Source organism: Xiphias gladius, chromosome 6, assembly GCF_016859285.1.
Source record: "Xiphias gladius isolate SHS-SW01 ecotype Sanya breed wild chromosome 6, ASM1685928v1, whole genome shotgun sequence".
Lineage (NCBI taxonomy): Eukaryota > Metazoa > Chordata > Actinopteri > Istiophoriformes > Xiphiidae > Xiphias > Xiphias gladius.
The window spans coordinates 6,207,409-6,228,851 of NC_053405.1; the positions used below are offsets into that span (position 1 = coordinate 6,207,409).

Genomic DNA, 21,443 nt, shown 5'->3' on the forward strand with positions numbered 1-21,443 from the left:
TACTGTTTATGTGAGCACAGAGAGTAGGAGAGAAGTAAACAGATAAAGGACGATATACTAGGTTTTTACCAAGTCTTGTTTAAAAGGGCTCAGTAATTTCATAAAAAAGCTGGGCCCTATAATTCTTAGAAAATGCTAATCATACAGGAATAAATAGTGGCTTGACTGGGGAATAATACATGCTGGTACTTTGGTGAATGTGGGATTTACTCAAAATAAACTAGAGTGTGTGTGTTCATAGTAATGAAGAAATGTGTCACCCAGTGCAACAGCGTGGCTCAATGATGTGTGTTTAATAGTTTTTGGAAAACAGTGGAGGTCTACGGAACAGAGAAAAAAACCGACAGTATATCAGATTTTTGACATATACACAATACTTGTTAGTATTCATTGTTGTATTTGTTCTAATCCCATGAAATCCTCCTTTAAGCAGTGAAGGATGAGGGAAGATGTACATGTACTGTATCTTGTTCTGTCGATGATACATCTACCCAACTACAAATGGCAAAAAAAAAAACAAAACCCAACATGTCAAAGAGAAAAACACTCATGAATGATATTTACCCGAGCATCAGCGGCACCTCTTTTTATTTTTTTTTACTCATGTTAGACTCACTTGCTTGATTGTGTTTTTAAACTTGACACAGTGTTTTGCCATCATTAAAGCCACGTTGCTATTCCAGATCCATTTTCCACAACAATTATGATGGATATTAACTGACAACAGAGGTCTGCGATGTCATTTATAATCAGGTGGGTGGTGAGGCTGTCTCTGCTCGTAGCGCTGCGGTCTCATCAGATCACTAATCAGGGAGCGGGCCACTGGTAATTACCCAGCCCACCGCCAGAATGCGGCAGGAGGCAGCGGCAGAAAGTCGCCGCTCTCTTCACGTGCCTCCTCTCTTCCTACCGATTGCTGCTGCTCTATCTGCGCCCAGGGGCATTAATCAACTCTCTTCATTCAGGTTGAGTGCCGGTTTATTCACAACACTTGACACCAGCCTTGAGTGAGCGGTGTGTTAAATTCAATTATCAACCCAGTGACTCATGGAATGCTTAAGCCCACATGTTACATTAGAGATGAGCAGAAGTAGTGATGGTATTTAGGTAATTTTGAATCACGTAAGCATGTAGTGACACTGATACAAAACGGTTATTCAAAAAATGACGGCAGCTGTGAAGGGAGCTCTGAGGGATTGCAAAATTATCCGTGACGGGCACGTCGATTGAAAAGCCAAAAAAAAAATCCAGGAGGTCCTGTTAGAGTGCTTAGATGGAAAAGAACTTTGAAACGTTAAAATGACCACATCTGAGGAACAAACTCAAGCAATGACACGCATGGAATACACAGAGGTCCACTTTTCAAACTTCAAAAAAATGAATCCAAAACCTCTCTCCGTGTCAAGGAGACAGGGTTTAGTTTGTTGGTGGATTACCAGATGAACAGCCCCAGAGAGTCGAGAAGCAGTGGAAGGCTTAGACTCCCTCCTTGATTAACATTCAACCCACTTCTTTAGTTCGGTGCAACTCAAATGGCTCCTTAATTGTAGAAAACAATGAAAATGAGCAATGAATTGATAAAGAGATTAAATAAAAGAAATAATTTTACACACTCCTTTTAAATTGGTCACTGTCCAAGTTCCTTTGCCTTCAGTGTCTAAGAATAATAATTATAATGATTAAAAAAAATAAACAAATGTTAATTACTATGAATTTAAGAAGAATTCACCTCTGGATTTTTGGCCAGTTCTGTTCACTGCCAAGGACACCGCTGATGAAAAGCTGGAGTTACTCACTCGCAAATAAAATCCCCGGAGATCGTCCGATCGCAGCGGCCCCGCATCATCTGATGAAGTCCAGAGGGAGAGCGGCTCCTGCGCATACTAACCACAAGAGAGATGAATGAATGAATGAACAAACAGTGACAGGCAGGGGGGCAGTAGTGCAAGTCTGGGCTCCCTCTCAACAGGTCGCTTGCCCCCTGTGAGACTTCACGGTGTCTGTCACATATATGGTATGGTTTGGCTACACAGCAAACACATCAGGCTACTGTGGTAAATTTGAACACATCGATTACCCTCTGTCTACCTCACGCGCCCTTCACCTAACCCCCGTGCCCGCTGGACACGGATGTGTTGCGACTACTGGAGGCAATCCGCTGTGCCAGCAGGTGTGCCAGTGTCCACTGAACCAGTGTGCATCATACCGGTGGCTTTTTAGTTTGCGACGAGTGAAATTCACTTGTAAAGGTGCGTAAATGCCAACAGGTGAAGGCTATCTTCTCACCGGGCAGAAATCCGTCAAACTCTACCCTCTCTGGTTGAAAGTTTCAAGTCTGCCGCACCTCCGACCACACCCAGCATCTCACATCAGGGTGGATTTTCCTCCCGCTGATATCCAACGCTCAAGAAACACAGACACAAGAAGGCAGATTGCATACGGCAGTTGAAACGAGCATTTGCTGTAACGTATTGATCAACAGATGAGCTGCAACATGCTTGTAAAAAAGTGCTAAAGCAGCATTGGAAATGTGGCTGCTTAAGACAAAAAAAAAAGACATTTGAACCAGGATGGAGATGCGACTTCTTATTGGCAGTTCAGATTTTTATTTTTTATGCGTACAAAAACGAATGGCGATATAACTTACAGAGTTGAAAAACAACTGATGCGACACCTGGGGGGTGTTGCATTGTCAAGCTGATCCCACTTTGTCAGTCCCGGCCCTCCAAAATCTTCCTAACCTACCAAACTGCCAGACTCACAAAAGTACGCAGACGGAGTTCAGCGGGACAACCATGCCGCATCTGATATCACTTGATGCCCCCTTGATGGCAAGTTGTCAATTTTTTTAAGTGCGTTCTATCAAAATCATTTTTCCCACCCAGGAAGGTCACGATTCAGTTTTGCTGTGTGTAAATATCGGAGTGGGTGTGTTAGAAAAAGCTGAGGTTAGAAAAGAAGAAAAAAACAAAAGGGTGGAGGTCAAGCATTTGGAAACACACAGCATGTCCATTTCATTTAGTTTGCTAATACCATGGGTTCAAATTACCCATTGAATAGGATTTTAAATACCTGTGGGACTTATGGAGGATATTGTACCACAAGAATGAATGATTTTCTTATTTCTTTCTTTCCTTATTTCTGCTACATTGGACTCTATCGGACCCACAGTCCCCAAGGTGCCATTACTGGATAATTAGATGTCACCTCGCTCTGTACAACTCCGCTTTACGTCTGCCCTCTTCAAAGTTTGAGGTCCTATTAATCTCATTCGCACAATAGGAAAAAAGGGTAAAATACTCAATCTACGTTTTTGCAGGCATCTTTGCTTCAGTAACAATCCAATTCATGAAGGATTCTCCGGAGATGCTGCAGATTTTTTTTTTTTTTCCACCCAAAATAAAGTTGTAGAGTTGAGTCCCGGGTGATGAACTCAAACTGAAAGGTGAAATGCAAACAGCAGCAAGAAGTGCTCCTTCCAGACAAGGCTGCAATATTTATCAGGGATCGATCTTTTCTCTCTCTGCTCCCCTTTGGTTTTCACTCATATAAAGCACCGGGTCAGTTAAGTGAACTCGCTGTGTGCTGTTTACTGATGTCATGTCGGACGGTATCAGGGTAGTGAAGATAAGGTGCTTGACAAAAATGCCACCGAAAGCCAGTGTTTGGCCCGCACACTTTGGAATAGAATACGTAAAATAAAGACTGCAAGGAGAGAAAACACCTCATGGAAACAAAGGCGATAGAATAGACTTGCTGTATTGGCAATTGGATAAAGTCGTCCACCGCGTTCTGTGTAGAGTTAGTTAATTTCCTTATTAGTTAAAGGACGTTAAAGTCAAAAGCTTCATTTGTCACGATTTATTTACAACGACTGTTTCTATTTCACTTTGTTGTATTTTGATTTTATGCACACACAGTTTGTTTTTGAGTTTTTGGTGTTTCCCCGCAGATTAAAAAAGAAAAAGCAAAACGTTATGTGTAAGTTGAAGATGCATGTGAAACAGCCGGGCGGTTATGCTCGGGCTATCTGCTCCGAGTCAGGAGTGGTTCACTGCTACCGACAAGAAAGGAAGAACGTGGAAGAATGGTTGTTTTCACAGAGCTTTACACACCTATACAGCAGCTGGTCCACACAGGCGTTTGCACTTTGGCCGACTAAACCTGCTGTCGGGGCCGCCCGCAGAGCTCCAGCCAGCTTCAAGGTGTTCAGGTCTCAGCGGAACCGGTGAGAAGGAGCTTTGTGAGTGTGCAGTGCAGGACCTTTCCCTTGCCCGTCAATTTGGACTCAAGCCAGAGCAAGTTTTTGTTTCTCATTCTGTCCAACTGTGATGTCGTTGACCTGTGGGGCCAGTTGTGGAAAGTAAATAGGTACATTTACTCAAGTTCTGATCTTAAGTACAATTTTGAGCTATTTCTACTTATTTTTTTAGTACTTTACTAGCATTTCAATTTCATGCTACTTTGTAATTTTACTTCACTACATTTCTAAGGCAAATGTTGCCCTAGATTTATTTAGCAGACACAGTCAGTTACTATGCAGCATAAGATTTTTCAGACAAAACATATGAAAATAAAATCCATTGCTTTAGTTTCTAATTGAGTCTTATTTTCTTCAATTAAAGTGAAAAAAAAAAAAACCTGACAGAGTAGTAAGAAAATTCCAGCCCGTTTTTAATACAGTTTTTGAAAGTTTGAAGTATGCTTTTGAATGCATGACTTGTAATGGCGCATTCTTCACGGTGCGGCACTGCTACTTTTACTCAGCTAAAGGAACCGAGTGCTTCTTCCACCTCTACATGCTGCAGAGCATGACTGAAATCGGCTGAATCACGTGGCGTCTGGAATGAAAATACAAATCTTATCTCGGATTGACGACATGGTTATATTCAACTCTTTCTGATTCTGATATTCCACAACTACTTGGAAATAACTACACACACATTTTTGCAGAGGATTATTGTTTGACCTTATATTATTATAATAACAATAATATAATATTACCAAATACAATGAACTCTGATATAATCTAATACGAGGTACAGTAAGATATTTGGTCATTCGGGTCTATAGTTTCACATTCAGGTCACTAAATGCACTCAGTAATTGAGCGACATTGTTCTGAATACTCTGCTGAAGTGATTTTGACATTGTGGTTTACTGCTCACAAGCTAATCCTCCGGCTGCCTCTAAATTCGGGGGAAGTGTCGCTGCCTTTTTTTCATTGCAGAGTTGTAAACAGTTCAAATTGATTGGGGCAAATTTCTTGGTTTCCTGACAATGTAGTCTGACTTGGTCTTGATTGTGTGCCCTTAATTAAAAGCGGGTCTGGCTCTTTGTTGGAGATTTCACACTACTGCAGTGGGTTTGCTTCGGCTTAGAAGTTATTGTAGCTAATAAGTTCTCGTACTGAAGTTTTATCGGTGATTAGATTTATTTTTTCATTATTTGCTGAGGCTGAGATGAGATATATATTCATTTCCGTAAAGGGAAATTCTTGGTGCGAGAAAAAAAGTTTTAGCTGTTTCACTTGTTTCAATTTAGATATGACTGAACTGTGAAAAAAAAAAACCTCCCTGGAAAATGTGGCTGAACTCCGCTCTGAACTACAAACATCAACTCGGCATTTATTTCCACTGTCAGAGCTGTTTCTCAATCAGTCTATAACTTCCAGCTTTTGAAATTGGCAGGGAATTTCGTCATCATAAAATAATGACCCTGACATTTCCATCTCCTGGATGTTTCAGTTTTAGTCATTTAGTCGGCCTCCTTTATCTACACTCCGCAGACAGAAGCATATTAATACCCATCAGTAATTTCATGTAGTGCATAAAGAGAAACCTCCCCTTAAAAGTTTAGGAGGAGCAATAATCTGTGATGTAAATTTATGTTAATTCAATTTGCTCTAGAGAGGGAAAGTGTTGCTGTGTTTCAGCTTCATTTAACAGGGAAACAAAAGACCCCAGCTGCCTCTCAACTATGTTTTTCCACCGCATTTTCTGCTAGTAAGTAATGATCCTTTTTTTTCCCTCTCTCTCTCTCTCCACGACAGGATTTAAATTTTCCCACAGTCCATGAAAGTTTACTCTAAGGCCATCAGTGACGATTATGGGTGAATCCACCGTGCTGGCGGGGTAAAATGTGACGCATCTTAAGTAGTTGTTAAAGACCGGCTACACTGAAAGACGGAGACTCCACGGAGGAAGCGAAACACCTGTAGAAATAGACGGGAAGAAGTTAAGTAGCTGTTATGCCAGTTATATAGTTCATATCATCTAATTTCTTCAGTTGGACCCGGGAGGAAATGTATTGCCCTTTACCCTCTTTAGCCGCCAGCGAACAAGCCCCTCAGCAGACTCCTCAGTCATGTGTCTGAACCATCCGATTCGCTCCCAACATCTGGGCCCACGGTAACAACAGCCAGTCCTACCGGACATTCATAATGAAAGAAATACTACGTGTTTCCATTTACTCGTGTATGTCTTGTACTCTCTCTCTTTTTGAGTTGAAAATTTGAGTCTACGATCTTGAGATTGAGGGCGTTTTAGGGAAAATAGGACATTTAGCCCCATCCTCACTTTCTCAAGAGCTGTGTGGGGGCAAAGTTTACAGTTTAAGGTTAACTAGGGTCACTGTTAGGGTGGGAGTAAGGATTAGGGCCAGGCATGTGGGTGCGATAGTTAAGACCAGGTTTTAGGGCTAAAAATGGCCTTCTTGGCCTTTTTTTTGCAAGTACTCACAAGTAAAACATAGATGCTATGAGTGTGTAAATGTTTGAGGACCTTCATTGACATATGGCATTTCTGAGACCTTAACCCTAACGTAACCCTGACGTAATTCTAACTATAGCTCTAAAATCAAATGTTAACGCTCAAACAGACAAAGAAAATGTAAAAAAAAAAAAAAAAAAAAAGCACACTCACAAATGCAAACACATTCACAAACCATTCAGGAAAGTGAAAATTCAGCAACAACAACAACAAAAAATAGAACCTGAATATACGATGTGCTGCTGATGATGATCATGCTGACTCGATAATGTTTTGGTCTCTGCAGCCACGTCTTCGTGAACTACACGGTAACCCCCTTATTGTTACTTATTGCTTGTTGTACAATATGGCCCTTTACAATATACCGCATTTTAGCCTGATGCTGCATTTCAGCGTTTTCATAACGATTAAAACTGCACCTGACGTAACGACCAATGGGCATTCATTTTAAACACCCAGTTTTGGCTGTTACTCAGTCCAAAAATCTTTCTACGTAAATTAAAAAAAAAAAAAAAATCAATATCTCACTGTCACATTTCAGTATCTCAAATTCTTTTCAACCAATTCTGATTTCAATTAATTAGTTTCGAGACTTTTCGAGAGAAATGCCATTTTCAGCTGCATCTACTTTGTCCTGTCATGTTTCGAGATACAGGCTCTTTTCTTGAAATCTCAGGTGAAATGAAACACATCTCATTATTTGGAAAAAAAAAAGGCTTCTTTATTATTATTGAGCAGAGATTTGCAATTAATCAAACCGACTTAATAGAGAAAACTTTAGATTGATTTACAGAAAATCACTCAATGTCACTAATAACTATTACAACTGTTCACAAATACAGCATTGTTACATTATTGGAGTTGCAGTTTTTCATTTCTATGCTAACCAGGAGCGCGTCAGCACAGGAGGGTATTCGAGCGTCCGCCATAAAGGAACGTGACTCCATAAATGTTCAGGAAACAGCAGCAGTTCAGATTTCAGTTCAAATACGAAAAACCGCTCCCTCATCCTTGTCCTGGCCGCTGACAAGGCTTTGACAGATGCCGTCGAGGCTGCCGTGACATTTCTGACTGAAGAATGCCTCACGTGAGCAACTTGGTCGCAGACTCACAGTCAGTAAGACGTGCAGAGTGAAACGTTAGTCACATTGTAGGGCAGTTTGTAAACACCATACTCGTTGCGTAGTTGTGTTACCCGAAGAAAACATTTTTTTTTATACTAAAGCCAGCGTGTCTTCAGTGATAGCTCTGAATAGATTGTGTTTTACTGTACCGATGTTCCAACAAGAGGGAATCCTTTGCTCAAGACAAGACATTAATCCAACACTATCGAGTCAGTGTTGTAGCTGCAGTTCACATATTTGTGACTAGGATAAAAAGATAGATATATGCATACAAACATAGTCGCCACGGCAGGTTTCCGGGTGCAGGGTCATTGTACTCTCATTTATTGATTTACCGCTGCCTACGAGCATTAGTGAATTCCACATGGGGAATTCTCTCATAATAAAATTGATCGGACATGGTTTTAGATTCATGCTCTGGAAATTGCTGACAGAGACACATTTCCCTTTTAGAACAACTGAAGCATGTCACTGTCGATATGTAGCAGCATTTCCACGTTGACACTGACCAGAATGACAATTTTGGCAGGAGAAAATACTGCCTGTACTCTTTTTCATTGCCCATCGCGACACGGCAGATGAAATCAGCCAAAATGGGGCCAATCAAACATCCTCTCTGCTCCTCTTTTTTTTTTTCCCTCCCTGGAATTTCTATGATAAAGTTTGGATCTGTTATGGTCGTGCTCTTTTCTTCTTCTTCTTTTTTTTTTTCTTCACCCCCAGTGTTATTCTGTACTCCTGTTAACTACACAGGAAAATGAAAAATGCATCTCTTTATCTCTTCGCCATAGGAATTTAGCAGACAGCAGGTGTTTAGATGAGCAAAGGTAAATCTTTTCATGAACCGTATATCATTAGTGTGTGGGATTATTCTGTGCTGAAGATTATCAGAAAAGATAAAAGACAATCAGTTAAAATCCCAGCGCATGAAACATTATGAGATGGGGAAAAAACTACTTTTTTTTTTTTTTTTTTTTAATTTTTTTTCACAACTCCTGCCTTTAAATCCCAACCACAATCCAACGTATTGCAGAGACAGTGAAGTATAAAGATCCAACTTTCATATTTGAGTGGCTGGATTTCATTGCATCATTTATATCTCACTGTCAGCTTCTTTTCAGTCCTTCTTCTATTTCATGTTCTGATTATCTCGTGTTCCACCTGGTAGGCCAAAACAGATTAGTGCTTCAGCAACAACACATTAAATGTAGGAAACAAAAAAGAAAGAAAGAAAGAAAGGATGACAGTCGGTGTTTTATAGCCCGTGCTTCACTGTTGAAAGCTACTTTCAGAGTTCTGGTGTTGGCTGCTCGTGCTCATGATTTAAAGAAAAGCACAGTGAGTAACATAAAAGCTTTCTGACTAACTCAAAGACAAAGTGCGGAAGTAAAGAATTTTGTATTCATATATACAGCAGGTGTTGCAATTATGTTCAGTTGGATTTGAGTTGATTCTGGGACTGTGCTTTGGCTGAGATTTTACAAATGAAACGCTCATGTCAGTCTTCCGCTCGGCTGAATCCATCTCTTCATGTTTTGACACATATGGCTCTGACATCTCAAATTTCACAGAAGGTTCATCATCCTCGTAGAAAAAGTGCTGCTTATAAATCGAGTCCAAAAGTCTGGCTTCACTGGAACAAAGTTGTTTCGATCATCACATCTATTTGCATCTGCATTTTGCCTTTTAATAAATTATTTATAACTTTTCCGTATGGCAGAGAAATATAGTGTTGTAAGCAGACAAATCAACATCTACATTTTTTAATATTTACATTCTCAAAATAACATCATTGACAGCTCAAAGTTTTAACACCTTTGCCAGTTTGTGCAAAGTGTACAATATGTACAAACAGAGGGGAATAAATAAAATTGTGAATTGCTCTGTTTCTGACTTCACACCTTGTTGATGCACTGGTACCAGTGGCCGAAGGGCTCTGCGCTGTCTTGTAAAGCAGAGCGCGCTCTGTAAGTCGTCCCGCGCTGTCCCGTCAGGTCAGGGGGAGGTCGGGGCTCCTGCTAAATGAAATACTCCTTTTGGTTTTCACTAGGAGCGCTCCGAGGGCCCGCCTGGCTGCTGAAGGGGAACTCCTGGCTGTCCTCGGGCTGTGCTGCTTTGACTTCTTGGTTCCGGTACGTCTCCTTTCTGCTGCAGAGGAATCTGGCCGTGATCGCCAACGCGGACACAGTGACAAAGATCACCACGGCGATCACCCCTAAAAAAACAAAATACGTAAAAAGTAACGTGGAGTTTTTGACCTGCAGTTTCGCTATACAGCAGTTTTTAATTAGTGGGTTCCCTTTTTGTTTGTCTTGTGCACTTGCACGAGGATGCATTTGCAGTCTTGCCAATGGTTTAAATCTGTTCCACTGATTGACGGGTGGCTGTAATGTGCCGAAGAATGAAGCAATGAAGGAAGAAGAAAACCGCCATCAAGTAAACAATGCAGGTTTTCAAACTTTTAAGTAAAAACAAGCTTTACAAACGTTCTATACGGAAGGACATACTGCACATTCGATAAGTTTATTGGACCTCAAGATAACAGACTATGTGTTTTGATGTGACACAATCATTATAAGCATAAACTGCGTCTGTTTACAAGAAAACTTTACAAGAAAAGGTCAGAGGGGACCTAAGTATGGAGCCATAGGCAGGAGGCAGTTATCCTTGCTCAACATGAAGACTAGAAGCACGGTGAAACAGTTAGTCTGGCCCTCTGCAAAGTTCAAAAATAACCACTTCTAAATCTCACAAATGTACATGTTGTATCGTGCTTGTTTAATCCGTACGCAAACAGAAATGTAAATTTGTGCTTTTAGAAGAGTTACGTGCTTCGACTGTTTACCTGCCAACAGCTGGCCCAAAATGTTGAACTACGCCTTTAAACATTATGTTAACAGGAAACCTGTTTAGCTGGAGGTGACTGCTTGGCCATGTGTGACTGGCCAAGCGGTGTTTAAATATGCTCACATTTGCATGGCAGAGAGAGTGCAGGGGACCATTATCTACCATCAGACTCTTTCTGTCCTCTATTGTGCGTTAATTAATGCATCCGGCGACAGAGACTTCATGTTGCAGCTCAGCACTGATATCTGCATGTGTATCTTTCAGGGGCAATGTGGGTTTTGTCACTCTCCACCCTCCTGACATTTTCGCCTAAATCCAAAATAGCACACCACATAGCAACAGTCAAAAGTACTGCAGTAACTGATAAACTGCCTCCTTGCCTGGCATTTTTCCAAAGGTTTGTTCCAGCTATAAACCAACTCAAGTACTTTGAAAGGAGCTTCTGGTTTTATTTAGAAGAGCTAACGAAATTTGACGGACAAAACACTGCTTCTCAAACGAGCCAAATGCTGCATTAGTGGCTCTAAAATGGAAAGGCAAGTCCGAAAAGTTTTCATGTGTTTTGTGAATTCAGTCTTAAACATTAAACAGTCAAGCCACTACATCTCATTTTTTCCCCTTTGCCTCCAACTTTCAGTCTAACACCTTGTTTGCTTGTTACATGATATTCAGCGACATCTTCCCAAACAGAAAGTTTTGAGTCAACTATTAGGGCATTGAATGAATTGTTCTTATTCCTGCTGAGATGGATTGCACTACCTCCGATCAGAGCTGAGTCGCTCCTGATAGCGTTGACCAAAGGTTGACCTGGATCCACCGAGCCAGGTTGGTCTGTGGGGAGAAAGACAGAGAGACCGAAGGAAAAAATGAAAAGGAAGACAGGGGTCAAATGAAGACAAATAAAGATACAGAGGAGAAAGAAAGTGGAGCAAAGATGAGAGGGAGAGAACAAAAACGGGGAGAAGTTGGAAGAATCGAGAATACAAAAAGAGGAAGGATGAGGTAAAGCAGTGTAAGGACGGGTGAGGAGAAAGTTCGAGTCAGCGTGAGAACCATCAGTCAGTGCAGACGGGTCATGCTGAAAGCCGCAGCACAGCCTCAAAGGACTCACTAGAGGAGTCTGACTACTCTCATCTTTCATGGCGCCATCATCCTGTCTGCTTACCGAGGAGGATAGCTAATGAGCCCACTAAAAAGTCTAATGAAGAGCCCTGAGAATAATACGAAAAGCACAACAGATCAGGTGGTTACCTAATGATATACTGTATCCTGTATATAGTAAAGTATGGGATATAAATGCCGAGTCTTCCCCTCGTACCTGATAAGGAGTGAGTGGTTTCTGCTGTGTAGGGCTTGGCTGGAGAGGAGGAACCACAGCTCGACTGGACCAATGGGCCGGTGACAGTGACGGGGCTGTCGGAGTGCAGCAGGGCAGCTTTCAGAGGACTGATGGAGTTGAAGCGAACGGCCGACAGACAGCCGGTGAACCCGAGGGAGGCCAGCCCAGCCAGCTCTGCGTCCAGCCCGTCAGACTCTGGAGACGGAGAGACGGAGTGAGAAGACGGTGAGAAGACCCGTGAGATCCCACCGCACACCTGATGGTTCGCCTTTAATGAACATTACATGCGTCTTGATGAGACCATGCTTGTGATGATGAGCAGCACCTATCTATGTTGCACTCCTCTGTGCGGTGGTTTTCACTGTCACATAATCTAAAATTGCAGTAGTCACGTGTACATCCACAAAACCTCAGTGGTATAACTGCTGGATACCAAAGGGAAAAAAAAATCAATACATTTTCTGATCCGAAGAGTACCCTCAGACCGGAATCACAGCGCCCATTTATTTTTATCAGAGGACATTTCATACAGGTCTCCCTCAGGCAAATACCCATGGGACCTTCACACACCCAACGTGTTCACAGGAAACGATGCATGTACAGTATGTAATCCAGCATACTTGTTTGTAAGTATTTTTTTATCTCAATAATATCCACCTCACAGGTTTACTCTTCACTCTCCCACAGCTGTATCAGACCCGTATTGGAAATGTGACGTATTTTTCAGCGCAGTCAGTGCTGACAGCAACGCTTCGTCAAAAATGCGTTTACAAAGTAAAACAATGGCAATTTTTCTGCATTTTTTCATCAGTGGATCATTTTTAATTTTCCCGAGGGGAGTGAATTAACAGGAAGGAGCAGCCCTGTGATGCTGCACGCCAAGGCCTCAGCATGGCAGTCAGCTTTACTCTGCACTGCTGTCGTGTGAGGCATGAAATCAGATTTCAATTATTAGTGTCTGACTTCTTTATTAGGACGACCACGGTTTGTTTGGCACCAGGTGCTCTTCTGTTCCGTGTCTGGCGAAGTGGCTGCTCGGCGAGCGTTTGCTGTAGGATCAAACTGCACTTGCTGCTGCCACAGTGAAACCACGGGTGTCGCCGAATGGAGGAGGACTACAATCTTAAGGGTTGTATGTTTAAAATACAAAAAAGAAAAAGATTATAGCAGTGGTGGAAAGTAACTAAGTGCAGTTACTCAAGTACTGTACTTAAGTACATTTTTATGGTACTTGTACTGGAGTATTTTCATATTCTGCTACAGTAAATTTGTACTGAGCTACATTTGACAGATATAGTTACTAGATACATTTCAAAATAAGATTTGACTTTCAAAACATATGATGAGCTGAGAAAATATGACGCATTTCTTTAGTATCAAACTACCCAGTAGTGCATAAAAAGTGAATAATATACAAAATTAAGTGAGAATGTCTAACAATACAATAGCAATTATTATATAATATACCATTAATAATTATATAACACCTGGAAATTAGTGTTTCGGCACAATGACTAATGACCTCTGATACTTGAAATACATTTTTTGATAATACCTCTGTACTTGACTAAGATTTTGAATGCAGGACTTTAACCTGAAGTGAGGTATTTTTAGACAATGGTATTTTCAGTTTTACATAAATAAAGGATTGGAATAGTTCTTCCACCATTGCATGATGGATAAGTATTTTTATTAAGCCAACATCAATTCATGTTTGATAATGAAAGTGAATCCCATCGTCAAATTTCATTACCTTCCATACTTTTTGCCGGGTACATAAAGGGCACACTACTTCCTGTGTCAGCACTAAACAGTTGACCTTGACGTCGTGTAATACAGAATATACTAATATGAACATAATTTCGGGGGGGTTTCCATAGATGCTTCCCCCCCGTTACGCTGCCGAGGTTTGAGCTAAGAGGACAGCACTCTCTCTCTCCCTCTTACGGCACAGCACAACTGCTTTTATGGCAGTCGAGTGGACTCCACACACAGGCAGGTGGCACAAAAATGTAAAATGCAGTGGAGGGGGACACGGAGAGAGGTCACCAGCTGTCTCTAGGTGTCGGTTTGTGTGGATGAAATGCGAGTTATCTTTTGATTGTAAAATGCCACATGTAGCAGTTACAGTTATTAAGCAACAAGTCTACAGCCTCCCCAGTAGATATATTAATCTTCATTATACCCTATAATATAAAAGTGCTTGGTAGAAAAAAAAATATGCAAGAACTTCGCAGCAGAATGGCTGTGGGGGTCATTAAAATTGAAAGGATTTATTCCCTTTGGAGCCTGATTAAACCAAGCAAATTTCATGTAATTTCTGCCCTTTATGTTACTATATTTCTTGTGAACAAGCGCCGGGTTTAGTCCAATAGTGTTGGTGGAGGAGAAGATCCGAGGGGTCACCAAAATATATGGACTCATCTCCGGGTGAACCATGAATGGCCACAGCAAGGTTAAAAAAGTTTGGCTGTTAGTTTTCGAGAGACCTTGTCCTCCGCAATGCTGGTCAAGGATCGTTTTTGAACTGTCGCTGAAACAGAGGGTTAAAAGCCTTTAATATCTCCCCAACGGACGGCAGAGTGCCGCGAGCAGCGTATGTGCGGTGAAAGCGCCTCTAATTGTGTGTACAAGGAACATGAACATACGTAACTCCTTCGGGAAAACTACCAGTGGGTCTCACCTCTGGCTAATGCACTCCCAACAACACTATTTGTGACAGCAGCTGCTAAATAAAATCTTCAGCAGCTATAAATGTCAGTCTGAAGTATGATTATTCCTGCTGTACGACTTGATTACGGGGCACATCATTGCCAGTCGTCTAAGTCACTTTCAGAGAGAAACAACTTTTCAGCGCATAAATGAGACACCGCAGTGGCTGTTTATCAGCTGTATATGTGATCAGGCTTTGACTGAGGATTAAATTGAACGTGATCCTCTAGGCAGCAAGAAATAATAAGTCTTTGAATTATATATCTTACGAAGTACGCGTGCCCATAGATTAGCCTGCAAGATGGGGGGCAAATGATTGAGATGGGAATAAAAATGTATAAAACGACAGATTTAGGTTACAGCTGTAGCATTAGATTTTCTGGCGGTGCATTAGAGTACCATAATATTTCTCCATTCTTTAAGTGGACGCACTTTTTCTCTATCTCTACCTTTTACTTTTTATAATAAATTAAAGCACATGCAGGAGCGGGTGTTTGTTTCCGAGGTATTTTAATGAAAAATACATTTGCTTCACCTACCATGCATGTGCACATGTTTAACTAACTTTATTAGGTCAACAGTGGTTAGGGTTCGATGCATTTTAACTTGATTAAAACGAGCAATACAGCAGTGTAGAAATACTCTGTTACAAGTAAAAATCATGCATTCAAAATTTTACCTCAGTAAAAGTGCAGAAGTATTAGTATCAAGTAAAAGTACTCATTATGCAGAATGGTCCATTTTAGAAAAATGGATATTGTAGTTTTGGATTACAATTAATTATAATTATTGATGCATTAATGTGTTGATGTTGCAGCTGGTACTTCATTTTTTTTTTTTTGATTAAATGCTGGGAAGCTTGTGAATCAATAACGTCTTATCCTGACCTATAATAATAATACATAATAATTTATTTGTTGATTACATTCTGTATTATTAATCCGAATCTGCAAAGTATCTAGTAACTAAAGTTAAAAAAAACAAATGTAGTAGTATAAAAAGTACAGTAGTATAGTATAATGACTCTGAAGTACTGAGGTAAAGTACAAGTACTTCAGAACTGTACTTAAGTACAGTATTTGTATTTTTAATTAGTTACTTTCGACCACTGGTCTTCAAACATGTTCTCCTGCTGATAAAGGAATATCCAAGAATATAGACAAAACAAAAGCCAAAAACTCGGAGCTAAAACCACAGATATGAGATCCCAGAATGCACAGTGCCCCTTTAAATGAAGATTCATGAAAAAATACAGCATACAAAAGAAAAGAACACCGGCTGATGTGGTAAAATTTCTAATATTGTTCTAATAATGTTTTTTTTTCAGTCAAATCCCACTGACAGCTGTGGCATTGTATCCACGAACTGACGATTACTGTCCACCTCCTCCTGGCTGCTGCCCTTTACCTCCACCCCTCTGTGAATCACTATCTCTCCCTCTCTCTCCCACTGCGAGCATCTCAGTCTCTCCATTCTTCCCTGGTCCATTAGTTAGGCTGATGGATGACAGGGCTGGCAGGGAGTGACAGTATATCAACTATCTCGCTGCCTCTCCGATACTGATATGACTGTCTGGGTCCTCTGGCTCAGCAGAGGGAGGGCCGGGTCACATACTAAACACGGGCTGGGTCTAAACCTAAGAATCAATTCATATCTGTTTCTTACATCTGCACCATGTGCTGGCCTGTGTAAAGCATGAGACCTATTTAATTTTTTCCAATTCTGTTTATCAGTTTTGCTTATTGTTGATTCTAAGTTCCAATTCTTTGTATAGTATGTACACTAAAAATTAAACCAAAATACTATACGTTGAGTACCAAAAACACCTTTATTTCAAGTAAATTCCGGCTGCCTTAAACAGCTAGTTGGCCCTTCTCGACCAGTGTTTGCTAAGATAGGCTACAACAACTGGATAAGTGGGTCAAAAAAACAAATGGATGGATGGAAAAACAACCAGCTGTGCTAAATGACAGATATTTTGCGATCCTTCTGTGTTTCTGGCACCAAGTGGCACCTGGCACCTGGCACCTGGCATCAACCCACCAATCTCCATCAACGATCAGGCAAACTCACTGTTTTTTTTTCTTTCTTTCCCCCCAGTCTGCTCTGCTCTGCATTTTAATGAAGTCTGTATAACTTATGTTAAAACAAACTGCTGGTTGACCCTCCACCTGCTAACCACTGTACAGCTTTTGTTGTGAGGCAGCTACAGCCTCCCGTGGCTTTAGTGACCAACTCTAGCGAATGCTGACTAGGTGGTGTGGAAAAGTAGGTCTACATAAAGGTAAAGACATTTTACTTCACATTTTACTACACTAGAGCAACAACACTTACCATTGGTCATTCGCACGTACATATTCAAAAAGCTTGGACTGCGACAGCTGCTTTTCATCAGGAATGAGACCTACATTGGCAGCCCCAAACCTCCTCCTCAGCCTGACAGATTCAAAAAAGGACCCGGCTACACTACAGGTGAAAGTTTAGAAGGCTCAATTTTTAGGCAAAAATCCTCTGACGCAGTGCGAGCGACGGCCAGGTGACGGCTGAATTAATAAGCCAAAGGCGATCGTCTCGTTTCCGGCAGAAAGGGAAGCATGGAGTTGTTTACTACTCCACTCCACTTTCAACAAATTAAAGGAAAAAGCTGATTGTCACAGTTTCTGGCTTCCCAATTGTCTCTAACGAGTTACCAGGAAGTGAAAAAGAATCACAGACATTGTTTGTGTGTCTGGCGGCCGTGGATACATCAGAAAAAGACTGTCCAGTCGAAGCAGAGTAGGCATATTACGTGCTCAACACTACAAACCCCCAGAGCTACAGATTCGTGAGAGGTCAGGTACTGCCAATTGCTTTGTAACCGTTTGTATGAACGCACCGTTACTGTGTCATTGCATGATGTTTGCACACTTTCGCTAGTTGTCACTCTTCACTTGTTTGTAACTCTGTCACAAAATTGTTCCCCTTTAAAAAAGGCCCTGGGCAGAAAGGAGTGTCAAGAGTTCTGTGAACTGTGAAGTACAGTGTTCTGTCGTGCAGTTAAAGGTTGCACCGTACCGTCTGACTTCCTGCTTTAGTTTGCCCCAACCCTAAGCAGCTGAGACATATTGGTTGTTATGCTGAATCGCAGGGTGCTGACTTCAATCTCCTAAGTAATTTGTTCTTTTCAATCTCTCCTCATTACCATACAAAGTGAGGGACCTTTTCTGAAGTTATTACCATTACAGCTGTTTGAAGCCCCGCTCAGCTAGACAGACATAAAGACTGGATTACTCACCGCTTCTATAATACAGATAACAGTTCACCAATATTTACTGCATTTTCTGAACTTCTGCGTTAGTGAAAAAACAATGCTATTTACACGGATACTTTACCCACCCGTACGGCTCTAAAACCCATCTAATGCCAAATAACTGCGACTTCAGTGGGTGGCTCCACCTTTAGTCGTTTTCTAAGAGTGCTCTTATTTTGTATCTCCACACTGAAGTGCTCTCTCTGTCAAAATTTGAATATGGATGTCAACTTGTTTTCAAAGGCACCACAGCTGTTGGACTTGACTGCAGCTCTCCCTCGGGTCCACCCAACATGAAGAACAGAAAAACAGCAGAAAGCTCAGGAACAACGTTTTGCCGCATGAGTTCAAACGTCTCGGCGCTGTTATGCAAATGAGTCTGTCTAAGTGGTGGAGTCTGCACCGTGAGAGCCTCCCTTACCCTGCACTCTGCCCAGGATGAGTGACTTGATGTTATTGAATTCCACATCAGACGTCAAGTTGAAGTCCTCTCTGGCATTCTGGTCAATCTGAAAGATAATGTGTGCCAGATATGTGAAGGTTAAAAACTTAGCAGGTAGAAAGCAAGGACTGATATCAATGACGAACTGTTGACTTCGTACTCGTTTAGTGTTTAAATGAGGGCTGCTCTGCGAGGAAACTTCAACACATGGCTGCAGAGAAGTGAGCAATTAAACAGGAAAAGAAAGCCGGAGGCTGGACCTCAAGTCTGCAGTGCATAGTTAAATGGGATTCGGCTGGAAGTCAATAGACCTGTGAAACGCTGTGGTTCACAGTGGCTGAGCAGAGAAGTCTAAGGCCCTGCTCATACACAGCAATGACATGCATCTTGGGTGATCCGACCACAAGTGGACAGCTCTAGGTAAAGGTGGGAACGCACCCGAGATGCACTGAAGGAGCATTTAGAACCGATGGCTCAGACCAAATTTGGAAGTAGTCTGAGCCCCATATGGCCACACTCTTTTAGCAGTGTGTGCACGAACGTGTCTCGGGCCACACTGAAAGACCTGCTCCTCAACTGACGGCCTCTGTGTAAGCGGATGTACATATTCGTTCCCAAAGTAATGCAAATCATACAAATCGTGTAAGCTGGCTTTGTCTACACCCTCTGAAATTTTGAAAAGCCCCAAGGAGCTATGTTACGAATGCCTCAAACATCTTGGGTGATTTGGTTTGTCTGGAATACACCCAGTCTGTAGTGTTTTGATTTCTTCTTAATCTTATTTTAATTTTCTGGCAGACAACCAACAACAACAATGCATTTGGTTTTTGCAAACGGAATTGATGTACATGTTTATTTGCATATAGAGAGGAGAGGTGAGATTTGAACAAATCTGGTCACTCGAGACGCATGTGGAGACGCATTCTGATGCCAGGTGTGAACTGACGTACTTAGAGCCGCCCACTCGTGGTCGGATCGCCTGAAATCCATTTTAATGCCAGATCAGGTGAGTGGAGCAGGTTCTGAGGTGGTAAATGCCTCAGAGAGAGACACTCTTTATGATAAAAGAGTTTTTGGTGTATTGCTTGCAAAAACAGAGATTTGGGTTTTCATGAATCGTTTATCAATAGAAGATCTGCTAATGTTGATCGACCTGGACTGAAATGGAGCCACAGAAAACAGAGAAACAGAAAGTAGCTTGGACGTGTATTTTTCCGTAAGCATCCGTGCGTTCAGAGCCGTTTCTGGACTTTTTGGTGCCCTAGACCAGACATCCATTGGCACCCCCGAGGGGATTTAAATTTTTTCAGTACTCTAAAAATTTGATAATAATTCATTTCATAATTTGTTCTCTGTTGCTTGCTGTCACATCAATAATTGAAACTGCTGGCTGCTGTTTCTGTATTTTGTGGCTCTGCGGGTTACTCGCTCACACACTGCAGTCAGTGTTTTTCGGCGAGCACATGGGCGGGTTTTTGACAGTTGTCAGTCACGGAGCAAACAGCCAGATTTATAGCTGAAACCTACACGCCTGGATCGGCCCCGATCTTGTTCCCGTCGATCGGCTCAGGACGTCATTTTCATTTCCGGTGTGGATCGTTGTTTATCATGGAGTCTTTTGTTGACTTGAATTGAGGACGCACCCGCTGTTTTATGCCCAGTCTGTATCATGTGACTGCATGGAACATAAGTAAGCTGAGGATTCTTATCCCCCTGTATTTATGATTCATTTGCAGCGGGAGACTGAACCGCGGGGTCACAAAGTAAGTGGTAGCCAGCAGTTCCAGTTAGTAAGATGAAAATGAGAATCAAGTCCAAATTGTGTCCCCTTAGAGTCTACCTACAGACCCCTCTCACAGTATCAGGTATTTTAGTGTAGTGTGAACGGTGGCTTTATTTGACAATGTAACGTGTCCATTTGATATCATTGTGACAGACTTTTAAAGCTGTAAATGGATTACAAAAGATGATTTCTTCCTACTCTTTGGTTCCCAGTATCTATGTCTAAAAATGGCCCCGGCTCGTGGTGATCTGTGTGACACAGCGTGCATTATTTGCTGTGTGTGTTTACCTGCACAGAGACTGAGTGTGCCACTCTCCTGACGGTAACTGTGTGCAGGCGTCCATCAGCCAAGTTCATAACTCTGCTGCCCAACACCTCCACGTCTCTGCCGCCGTGCAACTTGTACCTCAGCTCCAGCTCATCTTTGCAAACACAAAACAAACAAAACACTCTTACTCTACAATACAAGAACGAATTCAAGAGTGCATTCCAAAATGTCCAGTCTTGTTAGAATCAAGTTGCAACCCTGAAAGTGTTTTCTTCATTGCTCATTGAGCCTTGTTTTTAGTATATACTTGAAGAGCCACATTCTATTACTTTACATCTATTGAATATTGGTCTAACCTCAGATTATACTTATTACAGTAAAGTAGAACAGAGTAGAGCTTTATTTGTCCCTAAGGACCGATTTGGTTTGAAGACAGAGGCCACCTCAATGATGAATATTATGAGCATGAGATATAAAACAAATCTAATACAATCTGTTGCCAAAAGCGAAGTAAAGCACAACCATAATTATGAATACGCAGCATTTCTTTTTATATATTAAAGAGAAATTTTAGAAATTGCTTCATGGGTTTAGATTTACATAAAGTGCTGTTTTTGTGGACTGCAAAAGTAAAGAACAGCCCATGCTGTGAACACTAAAAATGCAAAATATCAATCTCATCTAATTTTGTAATGATGCTAATTGGTATGAAAAAAAATTAAATCAGTCTTTAAGTTTAGCCATTTTACTCAACAATTTCCGCATTCTTGGCTCACATTTAAAGACATCTTTGGAGACATGTATTCACTCCTTCAAAGAAAGAACATTTCATCCAGATATCAATGTTCCAAGATACAAGCTGCTGAATT

The 21,443-nt window shown here is 41.4% G+C and overlaps 1 protein-coding gene across 1 annotated transcript in view; it reads right to left on the reverse strand.

Annotated features, from left to right (window-relative positions):
• Window positions 1-9,651: 9,651 nt before the first annotated feature.
• Window positions 9,652-21,443, reverse strand: part of LOC120790700 (contactin-associated protein-like 4) — a 98,210-nt gene continuing 86,418 nt past the window's right edge. Inside the window, exons 20-24 of the mRNA XM_040128513.1 lie at window positions 20,595-20,728; window positions 18,503-18,590; window positions 12,060-12,275; window positions 11,501-11,572; window positions 9,652-10,109 (exon numbers count right to left, since the gene is read on the reverse strand). Coding sequence (XP_039984447.1) covers window positions 9,913-10,109; window positions 11,501-11,572; window positions 12,060-12,275; window positions 18,503-18,590; window positions 20,595-20,728 — 707 coding nt within the window. The 3' untranslated portion in view covers window positions 9,652-9,912. The remainder of the gene's footprint in view (window positions 10,110-11,500; window positions 11,573-12,059; window positions 12,276-18,502; window positions 18,591-20,594; window positions 20,729-21,443) is intronic.